Genomic DNA, 22,927 nt, shown 5'->3' on the forward strand with positions numbered 1-22,927 from the left:
ATCAACTAGTATTTTATTCTATTTCATCTTTATTACAATTACCGAAAACAATTTATTTTCTATTAATTTTATTTAACTATAACAACTCTTTTGCTGACAGATTTTTCTCTTGAAGAGGTTTAGCATGTCCTAAGCTTGTTGTTGTTGTGTGATCGATGGGAGTCAGTTCCCCGTCTCTCCGGTGGGTGTCAGTGTTGTGTAAGTGTCAGAGAGCAGGCGGCGCTGTTTGCGGCCTAGTGGAAGCTTTTGCTGTGAGGGCCTAAACACATTCCTACTAATTCATCGAATAGAGTCACCTTAACATGTACCAATGTCTTAATGCTGTAAAGATTCAGGGAAGTTTTGTTTTAACACTCACAATATTGTAAAGAATCTAAGGCATTTACCTAGCTAGCTCCTACGCTTTCGTGAATGTGAAAATATATTATTCATAATAGCCTATGCTACTTTGTTTTTCTAGAAAACTATCTTCATTGAATATAATGGATTGTTTTTTAAGTGCTTCAGGGTTTAGTCAATCCAATCCGTTTAGCTACATTACTCATTATGTAACATCCAAGTGTATTGCATTTGTTTTTTGCACTGATTACTGATATAATAATGGTAAAGTACTTTGCATTTCTCTTTTTGGAGTGCACACCATATCTACTTTACATATTGCTCATGAATCGGTTGCAGTTCTAGCACAGGAAGTTATGGTGGCTGCACTATTTTTTGCTCAGGGCTCATATTCACTAAAGGAGTGTCTCCTATTTCTCAACCGGCTCCGGTGGGGGGAGGGATTAAACAAAGGCCTACGGCTCCACACAGACAAACAAAAGAGCTTTAAGGCAAAATCCCACACAGTTTCCACAGCTAACGGATATTTAGCTGCCATTTCGTGGTGGGTCTTGTGCAGACAAGCGTGTGTTTTTTAGAGTGAGTGAGGCCTAGTTCTTTCTCTCCCTCTCTCAGTGCTCTTTCCCGCACTCACTGCTGATCCTGCCAGTGCCGAACAAAGATAATTTACTCAGGAAGCGCTTCGGCCAATCAGACGAGGCCTTACATCCTGCATGTGGGAGGGCAGCCAGTCACGGCCCTGCTCTGATCACACAGGCCTGAGCTCTGAGAGTGGAGAGGAGAGCCCTCCCTTGTCTAAAGGCTGAGGCTGTCCTCCATGTTTTATAAGTATTGACATTACACTGTTTCAGCCATGCATCCACAGAGGTAAGCCTGATGTTTTATTACGTTTGTCCTTTCTTGTCATTGTACTGTTTTCATCCACTGCTAACACTGTGAATTGCAGATTTGATTCTCCACTGACTGGGGAGGCCTAGCAAAGGCCTGAGTCTCAGAAAAACAGGGCAGAGGAGGAAGGAGGTGGGGGAGAGGGCCAGAGAAGGGGGGGGTCATGCGTTCTCCCTCTCTCTCTGCTGAGCTTTGGCCTGTGTGCTGCTGCTCGGTCACATGGTTGCATGGCAAACGAAGTCAGCTATCACTCATTGCTGAACTGGCAAACAGCTGAGTGACAGTCATTTCTGTAGATGTTGATCTGCTCCACGTAGGGGGAGGAGGATCAGGGGGGGTAGGGTGCTTGGGTGATGTACTTTTTTTAAGCTGATTGCCTGTCCCATTGTCTGTTTGTGTCACAAGCCACGCCACAGAAATGGAGGCATCTGTTAGGGCCCTATTAGAGAGCTGAGAGTCCCAGCTGTGGTCATTTTACACAGGGGCAGGATGGGTAATTCAGGACGTGATCTACCAATGAGGGGCGGAGAGCACAGTTTTCAGTGGCATTCGTGTTTGTTTTAGATTTTCATTTTATAGGTTTAGCTTTAGGAGGGATGTTAGATGACAATCCCATGTCGTTTTTTTTTCTTTTTTTTTTCTAGTGATTCCAGTTATTTTCTGTGCTGTTTTTTAACACGTCCTTAAGAAAATAATTGCTCAGTGTGGGCGTTTGCATGATTTTTGCTGTCATTGTTCACTGTCAGTCACATTGAGAGGGCAAGTACGAGTTTAAAAATAGCATGAGACACCATTTTGTCATAAGCATTTTTCAAGCATGGATTATTCTTGGAAAAGGAATTCATCAGCTTCATGCAAATCATGCAAAAAAGCCATTTTGTTATTTAGGCCAGTGATTATAATACATACTGTAACACATATTATGTGCAGACAGGCACAATGACAAAAAGCCATTGAGTTGTTAAGAATTATAGTCCGCTTTCATTTCCTTTGTGAGCAGACTTTTATTTTTTTGCATTGTACTATTGCACACGCATTATCATTATGTTATGTCAGCATTAGCAATGTTGAATTATTTTGAATTAATGCATAACATTTTAATTGTGTAAAAAGAAATTTTCGTCATTGAGAAGGCTATGACGTATTTTTAAGAAGATTGTTTAGATGATATTTGCATATTTCTCATCTCCTTTAAGTTTTTTTTTTTTTTTTTTTTTTTTTTTTTGATTCATGGTGACGTTATTGTTAACCATAAAATAGCACCACGGCACATACACACACAGCTGCTCCCTAAGACAAAACAAGCGAGCGCAAACCACACGGGACTAAAAGCCCCCTGCCTCATTCCCAACGGATCCTTGGCCTTTCTAATGATATTTATGGCTGCGTTTCAAAAAAGCCCTTCCAGTACATATCGTATTTCACCTGTTTATCAAACAACAAATGGTTCCCGAGTTAGTTGTTGTAATTATGAACAATTAATTTAATTGCATTCACAATATAGTAAGCTAGATCTTCATATTATTGTTAGCCTAGCTTCTCTTTATGGAAAAATGGCTGGAGTGTTTCATGTCAGTGCGGTATAGCTCAAGTTGTGTGTGTTCCCAGGAAGATTATGCCACTGTGATTGGGATTCTTGTCAAGGAAACGACGCTGTAAAGGATTGTGGTGATTGGCTTCTTGCCGTTCGGAGGAAATGACCCGCAGTGGTTTGACGAGGGTTTTTTGCCTGTGTTAAATCAGCAAAGAGCTTCAGAAAAAGTCAAATCACATCTACATGGTCATTGTGACAGGAAACAACTGTGTTCTTGTGAAGTCACTGCTTGCCCTTGAAATGATTCACAATGCAGCCATGAACCACAAAGTAGCTGCTCCCTTTAACGGCCCAAGAGCTCAATCTGCGAGCAAGGTTTGCCTTGTCTGAATAGCGAAATGTTTGTTTGCCTGTTGTTGATACTCGGGTGCATTGTTTCTTCACTTGTTTTTCTCAGCTGTGGCTCTTGAGATTGACCTATATGCGAGGGTTTCTGCCGTTCTCCCTGTTTACTGTAAGCTCCTGTGCCATGGACGTGCCAGAGCCCGCGTCTCTGGCCTAGAGGGAGGGGGGAAGGGGAGCTCGAGCAGAGCGGTGGGGGAAGGGAGGCACTCTCATTTCCTGCGAAGAGAGAAAAAAAGACCTCGGCTCACTCTCTGACCAGTTATCTCCACATTCACAGCTGCCTTTCTCTTTATTTGGTCTGTTTGCGAGGACCTCTGATTGTGTCTCTGCTCAGATCGTTCAGGAAGATCCCGTTTTGGAGGGCGGTTTGGTTGCAGAGCGGTGGTTTTCTTTCTCTTCGTTCGATCAGCTTCAGGACTTCCTGTTTCTTTGATTTCAGTGTAGAGATCTGGATTTTCAGCCTCACAGTTGGCTTGACCTTTCTGAAGCGAACAGGAAAAGAAAGGCCTGGTGGATGGGAGTTTCTGACGTGATGTGGCCCTAATGTGAAATAACATCCATGCGGCTCCTTTTAGCCTCATATTAAAGTCAAAAATGGCCCTTGGCTACCTGCTTAGATGTGCATTTCCCTCCTCAGACATCACATGTCTAATTCAAGTTTGCTGAAACGGATATACGTTCTCCAGACATATGTCATTACTCTTGTTTCTGACATACTCTGCAGATTACTTATGATTTTTCAGCACAACCGGGAATATTTTCTTGTGAGAAAGGTGAGTTTTATTCATCGCAATGGAAGGTTATTTGCCACTTTGGATTTATTTGATGAGTTTTCCTTTTTACTGTCCTGATGAAGGAAGTCTCTGAATATCTAAACACAGTGAAAGTACATGGATTTATTTTTTACGATGTCAAGCCGTGGCTCTGTCAATGAGAATTAGTGAAAGACTAAGGCCTCATCGTGGCCTGATGATCAATCTTCTCATTTGTGCTTGTTCTAAACACTGGTCCTAATCCTGACCTCATGTAATGGAGATTCGTTGCCAGCTTCTAATCTTTTCTGGTCTTTTCTTCTGAACAAAGACCAGGATCAAGGCCTCATCGTTGTAGGATTTTGTTTGTGCCGTTGATCTCGGTCCGCCTCTTCTCTTTCACCTGTCATTTACATGATTCTGTTTGGTACCCGTCATTTCCATTCTAGCCTTGTGGTTGAGAAGGTTTTTGTTGATTGATTGACCATAGTGGGTTTCCTCTTTTGTGGTCAAGATATGTGTGGTTAAGTGAAGTATTCATCTCTTTTTGTTGTTGTTGTTTAATCCTTAAGCTTATCAGTTTAATTTCATTAACTTTAGTTAATTGTTAGATGTATCTGATTAGATTCCATTATTGCTGGATGTATAACATCCATTTTGTTACCTCGGTCTGGTCTTAGATGTTACATTCCGGTCAGATAATGATATTAAATAATAGCACTGCATGATCAAATGTTAAGTTCAGTACAATAGATAATGGTTCATATTCAAGAAATTTGAGCAGAATGAATTATTTAAATATTTTTTTTTACATTGATTTTGTAAGACACACAATGATTTCCACACATTTTTTATGGGGAGTCTTGCCACCTGAATTGTCATTGGCCAAAAATCCCAGTTCACGGATCTGTTTGCTGTATTAAACGTCAAAAAGTTGCTGTTCATACTAAAGGCCTTCACGTGCCATGAGGAACGCAACAACGCAATGTGAAAATTTGCACTCAGAACAACACAAATTTTCATTTTCAAATTGTCTAATTTTCACAAATTTTCATTTTCAAATTGTCTGATGAGATTTCATTGTGGGTGGGGCAACACAACGCAACGCTTCATAAATTGAACCCACGTGACCAAGAAAATGCGCTGTCGCTCGTCGAAGTCATGGCAGGTTAAACCGTGTTTACACTGACGCCCATCAAATCAAGTGTCTGAGCTGTTGGTTTCTAGTAGACGTTCCTACTCTGCAGAAGTATTCAACTGTATCATGTGGCGAATTGCTTTCAGTGCTTCTGTTGGAAGTCGCTGCATCGCTACACTGGTTATTTCAGAGACGGGGACAGACAATTTTGCGTGTTATGTGTCCACTCAAGCACAATAAGACGAGAAAGAGAACTGAATTTGTCATTTCGAAGGCTGCGTCCTCTGGAGGTCGCATTTGTCGGCTGCATAAGTTATTGAGGCTGCTTCATTTCAGTAAACCCGACCACTACATTCCAAATTCATTAGGAAATTACAACAATTTGTACTTCACTATGAATAAAAGTCAATTTTCTGAAATAAGACTTCCTTTTTGATATATGGGGCTGATAAAAAATGCGATATCCAGAGGATGCAGCCTTCAAAATGAGACACAGCTAGTATAGCAGCCCTACCAGAACTCGCTGTTCTCGCTGAAAATAAAGCAAGAACCATCGTTTTTTTTATTGCATGTCTTTAACCATTTACTATGCGTAGTCATTTTGTCACAGCAAATTCACCTTTTATTGCTTGCCACTTTATTGCTTTGTGACTGATAAGGGCAGGCCGTGACATTAAAGATCTAATTTCTGAGAAAACAACAAATATCAGTTGACAAGAATGGGGAAAAATTGGTTTCATGGGACATCAATGTTTCATTTTAACATCTTGTTGTTAACATAGGCCTTAGTTGTATCATTTCATTAGTGTTTGCTAAATTTTATGAGGCAAACATACTGCTAAGAAAAATTTATGTCAGCTTGACATCCAGTTTACATTTTATACAACGTCTGAACATGTGAATACTGCCACATTATTGGGCACATTTTGAATGTATCAGTGTCAGTAGCTGATGGTATTTTAATACCCGATTTAACTTGGATGAAGCCAAATCCTCTCAAACAAGAAGTAGACTGAGTCTGAATTAAAGACACTCTCCGGTGCTCAGCAGACGTCTCCGCCGTAATCCCCAGTGAGTTGACCTATTCACGGTGGTATTCCCCATGAACAGGTTTGGTTCATCTGAGGGAGGTGCTGGGCACTAGACACAGAGAGAGAGAGTTTATGCCTCGCAACGTCTTGATCAGTCGTGTTTCCCTCCTACGGTTAAACCACGTAATATCCTGTTGTAAATACAGGCCGATAATAGGTTACAGCACAGCTCAGACAAAGCAATACTCATGCAAGGGTCTCCTTGCCCAAGTAAAGGTGGTTCAGATATGGAATGGAGGACGATTGCTATGAACAACAACAACATAACTCTGGAGATTAGATTACATCATCCAAGTCTTTTATCTCAGGGGTAGACCTCATGAGGTTTCAATGTCTTATTCCAGCTTTTTCTCTCTCTACTTCATTTAGTTTGGCTGTGGAGGAAGTAAAGACGGAGTCCGATGCTGTTGATGGGATGGAGGTGTCCATGCCACCCAAAGGTATTTTTGTTTTTTTGTTTTTATATTTGTAGTTATATCGTTTTTTTAATTCTAATATTTTAAATCATGCTTTAATCTTACGCAACAGACTCCAAATATAGATTGTGAGAGTTGAAATGAATAAAAAGCAAGTCACACTTTTAATCTGAACCACATCAAATATGGCATGCAACCTAATTTCCTCTTTCATAATGGCAACTGATTGTAAGTAGGTTTGTCAGATGTTAAATGCGGCACCTTTTTGTTTTATTCTTGAAGATGCGCATAAAAGACAAGTTTCTTTGTGCGTGGAGGTCGATGGTGGTTTGTGTTGTTGATGCTTTGAAAGGTCACAATCACAGGCTCTGCTGGGTGAGGTGTTGTGTTATCCATGTGGGCTTTGCATAATGAAGCAGCTGTGTTTCTCCTGCCAGCGGCCCCTGATCTAGGATCAGCAGAACAGGCGCTGACTGCGCAGAAGAGGAAAGCACCCAGTCCTCCACATTCCTCAAACGGACACTCTCCCTCTGACACGTCACCCAGTCCCATAAAGAAGAAGAAGAAACCAGGATTAATCCACAGCAGTAAAGACCAAGTATGTTCCCTCACTGGCTTCCCTTTCTTCCTGATGTCCTTTTGTCCGATTTTAATTGGTTTGAGCTGAGAATTTAAAAAACATTTAAAATCAAACTCTTGTCTCTTCCTGTGTCCTTTTATATTTCTTTCATTTGAACGGCCAAATTAAATAATCAGGGTTGATTGTGGCTTGTAAATCTGTGTGATTGATTTGATTTCTATTCAATGTGCCGTTTTTAATGATAAAGCGCTGGTCATTGAAAGGGGCCGAATGCTTTTACTGATTTGCATGAACAAAGTCGACCCCTTGTGGGGATTTCTTTCTCAAAAAGCATTTGGACACTACAGGCATACTTAAAGGGATAGTTCACCCAAAAATGAAACTTTTGTCATTTACTCACCCTCATGCTGTTCCAGATATTGCTTTCTTCTATGGAGCACAAAAGAAGATATTTTGAAGAACGTTTCTACTGTTTTTGCCTATACAATGAAAGTCAATGGGGTCCAAACATCAGTGCACAAAATATGGACACTTTTTCAAAATATCTTGTTTTGTGTTGCACAGAAGAAAGAAAGGCATACAGGTTTTCAATGACACAAGCATGAATAAATAACGAAATACATTTTTGGGTGAACAATCCCTTTGATGTATTTATGTCATTGCATTAGAGAATAAAATATTAAACTGAGTAGTGTTTACTTAAAGAACAACCTATTTTAAATGATAAAATAATAATTATACTGTTTATAATGAAGGCAAAATGTATTGACCCTTTCTGTTTATCATTTCATGTACACTATTCAAAAGTCTGGGGGTCTGTAATATTTTTTTTTTAATGATTTTTGAAAGAAATGCATTATATAAATATTGTAATACAGTAATACAATTTAAAATGGCTGTTTTTTTATTGTAATATATTTTAAAATGTAATTCATTCAGCATCATTACTCCAGTCTTCAGAGTCACATGATCCTTTTAGAAATCATTCTTATATGATGATTTGATTCTCAAGAAACATTTCTGATTATTATCAATGTTGAAAACAGTTGTGCTGCTTCATATTTTTAGGGAAACTTTTTTTCCAGGAGTCTTTGATGAATAGGATTCCTTATTTCCTTTTTTTTTTTTTATCTTAAAAAAATCTTGAACCCAAACTTTTGAACAGTAGTGTTCATATAGTTAATGTGATGAACAACACCCGTGGTTTCTACTTTCCAGTTGGTTAAATGTCATTACAAAAATAGCTCAAAGAGAAGTTAGTTCTCGCTTTCATTACCTATCATTTGTTTGCAAACTACACTTTTTTTTTAAATATTATGTAAGTGTCCGAATGCTTCTTTTTGGGGCCCACGTTAACTTTATCACAGCTAAAAATCAAACGTGAATGCTGTGCCGTCTTTGTGGTGGTGCGTCGCAGTACATATGAATGAAAAATGTTTCATGAAAGATGCCAAATGTGGATTTGCTTATGTTTTTAATGCGAAAATAACAAGCAAATTTAAATTAACTAGTAACTTACAGTTATTGAGCACTAATTAATTGTCATTTATGATGATTCCACATGAATCAAAACTTTGTCCAAAGTATCTTTTGCCACTGTCCCATGATCCTGCTAATCTGTATTTGGCATCTGATGGTATTTTAGGATTTCATTCCAATCCTGGTGAAACACACTTGATCTCAGACACCACAAGGTTCTCAGATCACACATGAGTCATGTAGTGTGTTTACGGAAATGTGAATTGAAATCCTACACAGTGTCTTCCCAATGTGCCGCTTTTGACCCAGTGGTCATGTGACTGCTTACCTGTCCATGCTTGATTTATTGCAGTGCCTTGCTACATTTCCCCTGCGAGTGTTGTGGCTTGTGATTTGACCCCTTGCCCTGTCTCTCTTGCCTGCATTTCAGTGTGAGCTTAGACATGGTCCCTTTTACTATGTCAAGCAGCCCGCACTCACCACAGACCCTGTTGATGTTGTACCGCAGGACGGGCGGAACGACTTCTACTGCTGGGTGTGTCACCGCGAGGGCCAGGTGCTCTGCTGTGAGCTCTGCCCGCGCGTCTACCACGCCAAGTGCCTCAAACTGGCCGCAGAGCCTGAGGGCGACTGGTTTTGTCCAGAGTGCGAGGTACTGAGGACTGTACTGTGTCTGGATTAGTCAAGTCATGTGACTGTCCTTCTTGCACATTCAAATATGTTCAGAGCACAAAAAGCTACTTGTGTAGCGATAAATCATGTCCATAACCGGTCATATGGAAACCTAAGATCTGTTCCAAAACCTAGTGAGCTAAGTTCACAAAGTAGGAGAAATTATGCTTCCTTAAAGGGATAGTTCACCCAAAAATGGACATTCTGTCATCATTTATTCGCCCTAATGTCGTAAAATGTATGACTTTCTTTCTTCTGTGGAACATAAAAGAAGATATTTTGATGAACTTATCTGTTTTTTTTTTTTTTTTTAACCATACAATGGAAGTCAATGGGCTGGAATGCTGTTTGGTCTTTTTCCAACATTCTTCAAAATATCTTCTTTTGTGTTCCCTTTAAGAAACCACAGTTTGGCTGAAATCTAAGGCAACATCGCGGTGTCCTTTGTGGAGATTCTCTGAATGTTTATATCTAAAATAGCGGACGAGTCACGAGAAACATATTTCTTTCAGAACTGAAAAGTGTTAAAAATCGTTTAGCAGTAAAATAACATTTTTGAGTGTGCTATGTTTATGCTTATGTTGAACATTAGTATTGTGTTATTAGTTTAACGACATGCTAACCTCAAACTGTTGCGCTTGTAGAGTATCTGTCTATGTAAGACCAACTCAGGTACTTAATTTGAGTTATACTTCATGGGAGTGGGTGGAGCTAACGAGATCTTTTGGCGCGTTTCGCTTGCTTCGAATTTTTTGTACAGCATCATGGGTAATGTAGTTTTTCACCACAAATTCTGCTGTTAAGCATGATTATTTTAAAACTAAGTTGAAATAATGCGAGCCAGCGATTTCAACAGAAACAAATACTATCGATTAACAACCTCATAGCTCACGGTAAGGCTGTATTCAAAGGTTTAATAGTTATCATGCACTCTATAGTTAGGATGCTACCCATGATAGGAGCTGCCTATGTAGACAGCAAGCTCACTAGGTTCTGGAAATCTAGATGTGACAGACTCTTCTCCTTTCCTAGAGTTCTATAATTTGCTTGGACTAGTATGAACCAGACCATTCAGAATTTATGTAGAGGTCTAGATATTTGCTCTGATGACAATCTTGTTATGCATCATGAAATCTGAAATTTGGTCACAAATCAATTTATTCTGGTATGATTTGTATGTTTACAACTTAAAATAGCTTCAGTGCATTTTTACGCTCCTAATTTGGAGCAGACAGTTCTTTCCAAGAAAGTAAAGAATATATATTTAATACATTTGATTACATCAGGCTAAATGGACAGTAACTATACTAAATGGACTGTAATCGACAGATATTCATGATATTATATGCTTGAGAACACAAATGATTATGAGCTGTTTGTGTGTGATGCATGTGTATAGTACAGTCATTTCACTCTCTACTTCAGAAAATAACGGTGGCTGAATGCATAGAGACTCAGAGTAAAGCTATGACCATGCTGAACTTGGAGCAACTGTCCTACCTGCTGAAGTTTGCTCTGCAGAAGATGAAACAGCCAGGGGTGAGTCAAATACCACATCCCTCAGAATTTATTTAATCACCTCATATTTTCATTATGATGGGTATTGGTTTTCATGTGACTAATTCAACGCTTGTGGCGTATCTTTATGAATGATTAATCTTGCAGACGGAACCGTTTCAGAAGCCAGTGTCCCTGGAGCAGCACCCAGATTATGCCGAATATATATTTCACCCAATGGACCTGTGCACTCTAGAGAAGGTACGTTAGGTTTTCTGTATTACAAGTGTTCAGATATTTTTTGTCCTTATTTTAAAGCGTATATTTATTGTTTTATCATGTAAAACCTAATAAACTTCAAAATGTTTGCTTTTTGAGCCCACTGTATGTGCCTAACGATAACATAAATGCTGTAACTGAGAAATATATGTGTCTGTAGAATATCAAGAAGAAAATGTATGGTTGCACAGAAGCATTTTTGGCTGACGTGAAGTGGATTCTACACAACTGCATCATTTATAATGGAGGTTAGTGCTGGTCTATGAAATCAATGTGCTTGTATCTTTACTCACATCAGTACATTCATGAAGTCTAAATGGCTCTATTTCAGGGAACCACAAGCTAACAGCAACTGCTAAAGTTATTGTCAAGATCTGTGAACATGAAGTGAGTAGTCTAATATTCTTACAATATATAAAACGTTTTATAAAAGCTGATTTACCTTCAAACGTTTGAGGTCTGTATTTAACTCTTATGTATAGCAAGGCTGCATTTATTTGATCAATAATACAATAAAACAGCAATTTAAATAACTGTTTTTTTTTATTTTAATATATGTTAAAATGTCATTTATTTCTGTGATGATAAAGCTGAATTTGCAGCATCATTACTCCAGTCTTCAGTGTCACATGATCCTTCAGAAATCATTCTAAAATGATGATTTGCTTCTCAAGAAACATTTATTATTATTATCAATGTTGAAAACAGTTGAGCTGATTAATATGTTTGTGGAACCTGTTCAAAAGAACAGCATTTAATTACAATCTTTTGTAACATTTTATATGTTTTTACTGTCACGTTTGATCAATTTAATGCAGCCTGGCTGAATAGAAGTATTCTTTTTTTTTATCTTACTGACCCCAAACTTTTGAAAGGTAGCATATGTGTACATATTTTAGTCCTGTAAAGTGATACAGTATCTGTAAATCATCCACAGATGAATGAAATTGAGGTTTGTCCAGAGTGCTACCTGTCCGCCTGTCAGAAGAGGGACAACTGGTTCTGTGAACCTTGTGTAAGAGGATAATTTTATTAAAAGACATTATAGCACTATCCATATGTGAGTGATCTCTCTTGGTAGTATTTGAAGTGTAACTAATGGCCATGTTTGTTATGTTTTCATGTAGTCTCAGCCTCACCCTCTGGTGTGGGCTAAATTGAAAGGTTTTCCGTTCTGGCCTGCTAAAGCCCTGAGAGACAAGGACGGCCAGGTGGACGCACGGTTTTTTGGCCAGCATGACAGGTGAGCCTATTACTCTTCTATTTACTTAAGCCGGGGACACACTTAACGACTGTAAGGCAGATTATGAATGTAATTTGATACTTACGACTGATCATGCTCAAAGACACAGTGTTCACAGTCGGTGTGTAAAATCTGCTCCAGTCATTGAAAACAGTCTGTAAGTGTGTTCAGTTTTTTCTGTTTGATCAAATAAATGCAGCCTTTGTGAGCATTTTGACAAGGTGACTTCTTTCAAAACATTAAAACATTTGATTTATTCCAAACTTTTGAGTGGTAGTTTACATCAACAAGGGTCTTATAGAGTCATACTGCTATACGCATTTTTTTTTTTAATTTGTATTCAAATATGTACTTTCCCCCATCATTTCCCTTTCAGAGCCTGGGTGCCCATAAACAACTGTTACCTCATGTCTAAGGAGATCCCCTTCTCTGTGAAGAAGACCAAAAGCATCTTCAACAGCGCCATGCAAGAAATGGAGGTCTACGTGGAAAACGTGCGCAAGAAATACAGCGTGTTCAACTACGCGCCGTTCCGGACGCCTTACACACCCAACAACCAGTTCCAAATGCTGCAGGACCCTAGTAACCCTAAAAAAGGCACGGTGAAGAATGAGAAACAGGACAAAGTCAAGTTCAACTTCGATATGACCGCATCCCCCAAGATGCTCCTGGGCAAGACAGTGATGTCAGGAGGGGCGGGACGACGGATCTCTGTGACGGACATGCCCAGATCGCCAATGAGCACCAACTCCTCGGTCCACACGGGGTCAGACCTGGAGCAGGATGAGCGAGGGGCGAGAGTGTCATCGAGTCACTATAGCGCCGGTGAAGACTCAATGGATTATACAGGTGATTAACTAGATTTCCTGCCTTCAAATGGCCAATATTTTGTTTAATAGTGGGTAATAAAGTTTTCAAATTTGGCTCCCAGCGTCCCCTGCGTCTCTGAAGACTAGCGGCAGCCCCAAGCCTCTCCTACCCACGCCGGTTAAACAGGAAAGGAGCTCCGCCACGGGAGGCATCCTCAACCTCAATCTTGGTGAGTCTAAAATCAACACAGTGACCACTGCACCACTTATTCCTCTGTGCTTGTTGAATATTTGTGTTGAATGTGTTCCCTCAGATCGCATTAAAGCTGAAATGGACCTGAAGGAGTTGAGTGAGACTGTACAACAACAACAGCAGCAGCAGCAGCAAGGGACGTCCGTTCTCCTCACCTCTCCCAAAAAACCTACTAGGAGTTTGGATAAAACTATAGAGAGCTGCAAGGCCCAGCTGGGTAATGAACACACAAACACACTGAAATGATGATAGACCTCAACAATGACCCTCCACTTTTTCAGGAGCCATGTTTCCACAAATATTTCCTCCACATTCTTCATTAAAGAGCCTTGAATCATGCTTTGAGATCAATCACAACATTGCAATATTTGCAACTAAAATATTGTTTTTACAGGGTTTGTGCCATTCAGAATTGCATTGCGAATGTCTTTTCAATTCCAATTAAATTCCTCGATTTGAACTGATGTAGCAAAAAGGAACTAGAATTGAAATTTGAATACAAAGAAGTAGAAAAAATCAAATAAATGTCTAGAACTGTAATAAGAGTAATTTTTAACAAGGAAAAAGGAAAGTTTGTTAAGATGATATTGTCAAAAAGAAACATTAAAAAAGAAAAGCCTTACAGACTGACAGACAAACAGATTTATAGACTAAGGTTTCCCTTTTCTTTCTTTGAACTGCAATTCAGTCAAATTTCTCCTTCTGTCATTACATTTCATATTCCAATTCAGCTTCCTGTGTTGGATGTGACTAATTCAGCTCAAATTCCAAAATATGAATTGATAGGGAGCTTATTCTAAATTTTCGCAACCTTAACATCTTTTTATGAGGCAATAAACTCCTCTTACAACTCCCATAAAGCATTATAACTGTTAATCTAATCAGTCTGGTTTTTTTGTGTAGTTTCATTGTCTTATCAGAATCCATAACTACTGTTTCTATGCTCAACCCTACTGTGTTCTGTATTAATTTAACATTTGGTTGGTAGCTAGCAATTTAACTAACCTGCTAATGTTAGCTAAAGTTATGTAGCTAGCCTGCAGAAACTCACAGTGGGTAATGCCTAGATTTTTGTTTATGATCGGTGGATCTTGCTTCAAGAATTGTCGGTGATATATTACTCAAAATGTTGTACTTCACTAAAAAAATTAGTGATTCAAAATGTATATTTTTTCAAATGGAGGTAAAATCAAATTATGGCTTTTACAGTATATATATATATAAAAAGAACAGCATTTATAATTAAGATTATAAATATTTTACTGTCATTTTTTATCTATTTAATGCACCCTTCCCAAAAAAAAAGTAGTTTCCCTCAAAACAAAAACGACAATTTCTTAATGATTCAAGATGATCACACACACAAACACACTCATATAATGAAAATGTCCTTTTTGTTTTGAGAAACTTTCTGTTCCTCAAAGAATCCTGAAAGGAATCATGCTTTTTCAAAAAAATATTAAACAGCACAACTGTTTTCAACATTGATAATAATCAGAAATGGTTCCTGAGCACTAACTCATCAGATTACAATGATTTCTGAAATATCATGTGACTCTGAAGACTGGAGTAATGATGCAGAAAATTGTAACTGTTTGTGATCAAATACAAATCTTACTGACCCCAAACTTTTGAACAGAAGTGTACATCTGAAGCCCTACTTTTAAGCTCCATATATATCCTCAGATATGCATGCTGTAACATTTAAAACTGAAAAAATGTCTCTTTCTCTGTCCACAGGAATCGATGAGATCTCAGACGATGTTGAGCACAGTGATTCGGACGACTCGGACAAATCTGACTCCAGTGACAGCGAATACATGTCTGACGACGAGCAGAAGCCCAAGAACACTAACCACAACAACAGTGTCCACAAAGACTCCAAAAAGAGACCCAGACCTCCATCTGCTCAAGGGCAAGACCAAGACGCTGCCCCATCAACCGCTGGAGGAACTACAGGTGGGGACAAGAAATCTTCAGATCCCCAGACCAAAGAGAAGTTAAGTGGTGGCGTGGAGAAAGACCCTCAGGAGAAGAACAAACCCCTGCAGCCGACCCAGAAGGAGCGGTCACAGCCTGGGCAGGACGTCCGGCCCGCCGGACCAGCGCCGGATGTGGACTCGGACTCTGAACGGGAGCTGGTTATAGACCTCGGTGAAGAACCAGGTGGGAGAGAAAAGAAGAGAGCCAAGCGAGAGACTCCATCAGCTCCAGTCTCCACACCTAAAGACCAGGCGTCCATTAAAACAGATGGTAGATACCTAACATTTTGGATTTTGTTTCTCTAAAAACATTTCTAGAATATCTAAACTGAAGCTTTAAATTTACATTGTGTTCTTCCCTCTGTTTAGGTAAATGTCCTGCATCTACCAGCATATCAGCTTCTCCATCCACAGATAACACTTCATCTTCCTCCAATCCTGGTCCAAAAGATGCAGCCTCATCAGCCATCAAGCCTCCAGCCACCGTCACAACAGCATCTACCACTCAAGCCAACTCCACCTCCACCTCCACCGTTCCGCCCGTGTCCACCGTCCCTGCCGCTTCCAATGTGGTGAAAAAACAGCGCCCTCTGCTGCCCAAGGAGAGCACACAGCCGGCACAAAGGCCTGCGACGTGGAACCAGGCTGGTGGTAAATTCCAGACCTCGTCTCAGAAGTGGCACATGCAGAAGGTGCAGAGACAGCAACAACAAGGAGAGACGGTTCCTCAAACAGCGGCACAGAGCCAAGCGCAGCCCCAGACCTCAGCCAACAACTCCAGCACACGCTACCAAACCAGACAATCCGTCAAAGGTAAATACATCGATTCCCAGTGACTCCAGCAAACGCTACCAAACCAGACAGTGTGTCAAAGGTAAATACATTGACTCCCAGTGCAGAAGTTTTATTCCCATATAAATATATATATATATATATTTAGATAATATATAGATAATAATAATTTTATTTAATTACTAGGATTTGTGTGAGAATTTCCCATGAACCCCTGAGCTGAAATATTCAGTTTAAATCTATGTTTAAAAAATATTTAAAAATGAAAAATATTAGATTTTTCTACTCTAGGTCATAAATATATTTTTAATGACTAGACTTTGCATAAGATCTTTTATTATTCCCTTTTATTTATTCCCCTTTGAATGTATTTTTAGATTACAATAAAAACTAAAATGTCATTTTTTATTTTTGCTATAATATGCTACCTAGAATGCTTTGCTCTACAGAACTGACATAAACAATGAGCACACCATATCAAATAAATCACATAACTTTATTTGGACATCATGATTCATCAGCTGTCCATCCGGTGTGAGGTTAATGACAATTTTAGAGCTCAAATAATGATCTTTCATGGAAAAAAAGTGAAGTAAAGTGATTTCACAAATAGATGAGCTTCAGATTTATCCCCAAACATTTTTTGGGGGATACATTTATTTTCTGTGATGATAACCTTATGGAACTTAATTTGTATGGAAGCCAGAACATTGGTTTAATTTGGCATTAATCTTTTCTCTTGTTTCACCAGCTGTTCAACAGAAAGACACTTCCCCTGTTAACACAGGGTCTGGTACGTCCACTTCCAGCCTTGCTGGAGACTTCCTCACCCCTCCTGCCTCTGCTGATGTCGCCGCTGACATCGCCAAGTACACCACTAAGGTGAGTCATACATTCACTTCAGAAGTAAACACTGTCAAAATGTTCCATTTAAATAGTTTCATTAGTACAATAACGCCTTCAAAAAGCAATACAACATTTCTTATTTGACCGTGATGGCAGGCCACATCTAATTCAAGTGGCTCTGTGCTGTACATTTTGGAAGTGCAACTTTGAAAAAAAAAAATATCATTCCAGTATGTACATACATTATATGAAATGAATTCTGATGCTTTTTGGATAATTAGTTTGAACATATAATTGATCCAACTGATTATAACTACTGCTGAACTGCTATTACTCAAATTGTCTAAATAATTTTAAAGTCAATGGTGAATTTGACTGTGATGTTGTCTGTGTTATCCATCATAATGGCAGGTGATGGACGTGATCAAGGGAACAATGACAGAGATATACAATGATCTCTCTAAGAGCACGACGGGGAACACCATTGCAGAGGTGTGTACTTTTTGTGCCTTATTTCATTTCTTCTAGTTAACTTTATTCCATCATCCACACTCTTTGTCAATGTGTATTTTATGAAAAGTTAAACTTCTCCAAGACACTTACAGGTCGCAAGCTGACAGACTGAATTCATATTATGCCAATACTTTGATACGGTTCAATGAACAAACAGCATGAAATCAGTCCCAGTGTTGGAAGAATATTTTTTTTTTTATCATTTTGTTTGGGACCAGATTATCTAGAAGATCCACCAACATGTTCTTGATTTTTTTTGTTTTGACAAACCAAATATAGCTTTCGAGTTTTTAGCTAATACAGATTTTAAAACCTGATATAGTTTACCATACATTTTTCTCACCACCAAAATAGCCACAGAAGCATTAAAGTCATCATGAAAAGGAAGTTGTGATAGTCGTTTCTTCCCTATTGAGACCTTGACTTATTGCAAAACCTCTTCTCGAACAAGAAAAAATGTAAGGTGGGATGTGATTTTGTCCATGAGGAATTGATTGGATGGTTGTGGTTTGCCATTGGAGGTTGCCCCGCCCTCACGTCAATAAACACATCATTAGAGAAGAGATGAGCTGCAAGAGGGCTGGAAGTTATTTTGATAAAAGGTTACGAGGGCGCATGAATTAAAAAAAGATGATGTGCACTGATAAATTATTTTAAAAAATATATATATTCCACAACATTTTTTTTACATTTTCTGGATTTTGTTGCAGATCCGGCGGTTGCGGATTGAGATTGAGAAACTCCAGTGGTTGCATCAGCAGGAGCTGTCAGAGATGAAGCATAACCTGGGTAACTCTCCTTGATGACTTACAATAGCACTGCAAACTGTGTTTCGGGATGCTATAGCAAACACTTTTGTTATCTAATGCAATTTAGAGAACATTTACTAAAGGCCCACTGAACTCCTACAAGTTCTAGATGACCAAGCCAGAGCTTTAACCACTAATACTAAATCACCAGTGTGTGTGTGTTTGTGTGTAGAGCTGACCATGGCTGAAATGAGGCAGAGTCTAGAGCAGGAGAGAGAGCGGCTGGTGTCAGAGGTCAAGAAACAGATGGAGGTGGAGAAACAGCAGGCGGTGGATGAGACCAAGAAGAAGCAGTGGTGTGCTAACTGCAAGAAGGAGGCCATTTTCTACTGCTGCTGGAACACAAGTTACTGCGACTACCCATGCCAGCAGGCACACTGGCCCGAACACATGAAATCCTGCACACAGTCAGGTAATAAACATTTATATACCTAGCTTTTACTTTTTAGCACTTTTACCAGAACTGTTGGGAATGGAATCGGGAAATGTTGCAGGACAGATTCGAACTTTCGTCGGCCAAATGAGCGCCAAAGCTCAATCTGTCAATGCATATGTACCAAATGCTAAGCCACTGCTCTGAATAGCTGTTTAGAATAACATACTAACATACTACTTAAAATGTATTAGTTCACCCAAAAATGAAGCTCTATGTATGTTGGATTATCAATGTTTATACATAATATAAAAGTACACACACATTTATTTATATATATATATATATATATATATATATATATATATATATATATATATATATATATATATATATATATATATATATATATATATATATATATATATACACACATATATACATACTATACACACACACACACATAGACACACACACATATATATATATATATATATATATGTGTGTGTCTATGTGTGTGTGTGTATACTATGTATATATGTGTGTGTGTATATATATATATATATATATATATATATATATATATATATATATATATATATATATATATATATATATATATATATATATATATATATATATATATATATATATATATTATATAAAAGCCTAGATTTAATGTGTTCATCATATAAAGTGATAGTGTGAATTCAGAAGACTTTAAACCACTCAGATCATATGGATTTCTTTTACGATCTCTGTGAACTTTTTGAGCCGTCAAAGTTTTGGGTTTCATTAAAAATATCTTCATTTGTGTTTTGAAGATGAACGAAAGTTTTATGGTTTTGGAACACTTGAGAGTGAATAATTTATGACAAAATTTTCATTTTGGGTGAATTATTCCTTTAAACTCTTTCTCTATTATATAGCGTCCGCCTCCCACACCGGAGTCCCCGGTTCGAATCCCGCTCGGAGTGGGTCGAGTAGGACTGGTTACACAATGCACTCAACATGAATATTCAATTTTAGTGTAATGCAATTTTTGTTGTCGGATCAAATAATGTTTTAAAAAAGTGATGTTAAGACAATTAAATAAAAAATGCTAAATAACCTATTTTAATTCCAAGACGATAACAGAATGCCACTTGCATTGTAGAATGTATAGCTTTTTATTTATTTTATTTTTTATTCAACATTTACAATCAACCCTTTTCACATTTCTGGGGTTCTCAGAAGCGCAAGTCGTCATAGTTGGGTAAATTATGACAAATTTGCTCCCGTAGCAAAAGAAAAAAAATCCACGATAGTGATTTTCCAAAAGAGGATTTTTTGCTTTTACTCCCTCATCCATTGTATTATAAATGCTCACGCAGCAGCGTTAGCCAGTTTTCTCTAATTTAATGCCAAGGTAATAAAAAACAAAAGTATACTCTAAAAATAATGGTTCTTTAAAGGTTCTTTAAGGCCCGTTCACTCCAAGGACGACAACTATAATACTATAATGATAAAGATGTAGCTCTAAAAATCATTCTAAATATAAAAGAATAGCAGAGTTCACACCACAGCTATAACGATAACGGCACAGTGAAAATATATCATTGCAATCACTTTCAGAACGATTTTATCCAGCTGATGAACGATAAAAACATTGACAGCCAATCAGAATCAATCCTGCTGTAAGGAGCTCGAGCATTTAAAGCGGCAGACAACAAAACTGCAGCACGAGCATGTTTAGAATAAACACAACTATATTGTAATGCTAATATAGTTCTCTTTTTTTTTTATAGTTCTTGGTGTAAACGGGTCTTTACACATAGTAACAGTTCTATTTAGAACCGCATCATCCTGAAGAACCCTTTAAATGCTGAAATGGTTCTTTGTGTTAGAGTTTAGGGTTCTTTATTCCCGCCTTTTTGTTTTTCAAATTTGTAACTATCAAGGCCACCTCATTACTGATTTTCTGGAGATCAGCTACACAGACTGTCAACACACTCTCAACAGGTAAATTATTTCTTTCTTAAAATGTCTATAAATTGTAACTTTCATTTTGTAACTGGTTTCTTATCCAATCATGTCTTTTCCTCTTTTTAGTTAAACAGAACAAAGTAAGTGTAAGTGTGACCAGCACTGTTCGGTTAAGGATACTTCTCTTCTCCACTAAGTAAGTAACAGAGATATTCAATTTATGATCCATATTTTTTTTTAAATGATTACTTTATATATAAACATAATCAGTCGCAAAAAACATTAAAGCTATCCCATGACTTTATATCACTTTTTTCCTTAACATTGTAAAGGTCTCACATACTGTCCATTTTTGCTCATTTTGACCTTCATAAACAAATGTTTTTACATAAACGAATGGAAGAGACACACTGTAACTCGAAACTCAATTGTGTATTTCAGATGCTGCCGTACCATAACCTCATCATCTGCAGAGAGAAACAGTCAATCAGAATACACACATAATGAAGGGATTGTGAAGAGATTTCTCTAAAACTTGGCCTATATCTATATCATGTTCAATAGCAATTGTTATTTATTAATGTATTCAGCTAATAACTCTTGTTAGAGCACTGTCATTCTTGCTACAATTTGCCATATCAATAAAAAAATAAAAGTACCTAATTGAAACAACATGCTGTTTGTTGTTGTTGTTGGTGTTGTTTTTATGTAAAACCCAAATAGAGGCTACATGATAATACAAGACCAGTCAGATCGAGGGGTAAAAAAAATCAAACAGTATTAATTAATAATATGTACAAATATTAATTATACTAATATTAATGAAAATAAACTATTATTAAGGTCCTAAATAACACTTTCAAAGCACGGTTCTTAATGGAACCTTATAAAAAGGGTTCAATTTAGCACCAAAAAGGGTTCTGCTATTGTTACAAGTCGAGTATACCAAATTTGGTACTGTTTGGAACCATTTTTCTTAAGATTGTATAGTGTTACAAACATACATTACTTTTTTTTTTTTTTTTTTTTTTTATGTCGCTGTATTTACAATGTTAAAGATTGTGGAAGAGTGTCTGTGAAAAGGGTCCGTTTTTGAACTAGTAGACACAGTATCTATCTACAGTATATACAGTGATGTATTCAGTATGTGGTAAGCTATATTCCCTTCTGAACCACATTTTTTTTACAAATGCATTTATTATTGAAAAGCAATTGTCTCAATAAATAATTCTCCATTCTTCCTCATAGCCACAGCATCTCAGCCTGAAACTGAAGCAGAAGCCAGTTCGGACGCAGCCGGAAAACCTGTAGGACAGTCCCCTAAAACCCAACCGTCATCTACCGGAGAAAGAACGTCACCCGCAAACCACGGACCCTCCCCTTCCACAGACAACACTAAAGGCAGCTCCTCCGTTGCCGTCTCGTAGCTTTTTCATCATCAGAGCGGTGCCATTCAAAGAGAGTCAGATGTGAACACCAAAGGACCTTGACTCACTTCAACCAGACTGTTTATTGTTCAGTGTGGTCATGACATGATGTCAGCACACTTCCTGTTCACTACATCAAACTCGACATTAGGACAATGCCTATAGAAGTTTGATTCATTTCTACGTACATTTCGTATTTGAATTTGTGACTTGTTTAGTACAAAGACGGAAACACCCTTTGATATAAAATATGCAACTGTAAAACTGTTGTGCTTTTTTTTTTTTATACATATCAACTTTTGTAAACTTCAACAATTGTGTTTGATCAATATAATTTTTTTCTCTTAATGTGAAAGATGCACTTAGAAGTGCCTCTGGAAGAGTAAGTTCACTTTATACAAAGGTAAAGGTAAATGAAGAGCGTGTTTGTGCAGGTCAAAAACGTACGGAATATGATTGTTAGTACTAATGGATTGTCACTACGTTTCTTGGAAAGATTCAAAGGTTTATGTCTTTCAGATCTTTCACCCATGAAAGGCTTCTTGATCAACAAAAAATTGCAAAAATCTAGAGGAGCAAAGGAAAAGATTTTACTTATTGTGGGCATGTTTCTTTTTTTCTCTTGTCTTGTGGACTCTCTTGTTTACATACTGTAAATACAAAAGATTAAGCAGAGATATCTGTAAGAAAAATAAAGTCTTCATGAGACACAACACTGGTATGTTTTACCCATTTGTATCAAGAAATACATCAATCTATCCATCCATCTATATATCTATCCATCTATATATCTATCATCTATCCTCCATCTATATATCTATCATCTATCTATCTATATATCTATC

At 37.9% G+C, this 22,927-nt stretch overlaps 1 protein-coding gene across 6 annotated transcripts; it reads left to right on the top strand.

Annotated features, from left to right (window-relative positions):
* Positions 1 to 681: 681 nt before the first annotated feature.
* prkcbp1l (protein kinase C binding protein 1, like) lies at positions 682 to 22,809 on the top strand. Of its 6 annotated transcripts, none has more exons than XR_014031729.1 (22): positions 682 to 1,206; positions 6,517 to 6,587; positions 7,001 to 7,161; positions 9,053 to 9,274; positions 10,720 to 10,833; positions 10,960 to 11,052; positions 11,231 to 11,318; positions 11,402 to 11,457; positions 12,008 to 12,085; positions 12,198 to 12,313; positions 12,690 to 13,162; positions 13,245 to 13,352; positions 13,437 to 13,592; positions 15,116 to 15,628; positions 15,727 to 16,170; positions 16,901 to 17,031; positions 17,407 to 17,487; positions 18,219 to 18,297; positions 18,490 to 18,729; positions 19,620 to 20,691; positions 20,782 to 20,851; positions 21,097 to 21,321. XR_014031729.1 is itself a non-coding variant. In XM_081387274.1 (20 exons), the coding sequence occupies exons 1-20, from the start codon at positions 1,193 to 1,195 to the stop codon at positions 22,080 to 22,082; spliced, it is 3,417 nt and encodes a 1,138-aa protein (XP_081243400.1). In that variant the 5' UTR covers positions 682 to 1,192; the 3' UTR covers positions 22,083 to 22,809. The 6 variants fall into 6 exon arrangements, 4 of the variants coding, with proteins under 4 accessions (XP_081243400.1, XP_081243402.1, XP_081243401.1 ...); XR_014031730.1 differs by having other exon boundaries at positions 9,131 to 9,274; XM_081387274.1 differs by lacking the exons at positions 19,620 to 20,691; positions 20,782 to 20,851; positions 21,097 to 21,321 and adding an exon at positions 21,904 to 22,809.
* Positions 22,810 to 22,927: the final 118 nt, after the last annotated feature.

Source organism: Scardinius erythrophthalmus (genome assembly GCF_964197995.2).
Source record: "Scardinius erythrophthalmus genome assembly, chromosome: 15".
Classification (NCBI taxonomy): domain Eukaryota; kingdom Metazoa; phylum Chordata; class Actinopteri; order Cypriniformes; family Leuciscidae; genus Scardinius; species Scardinius erythrophthalmus.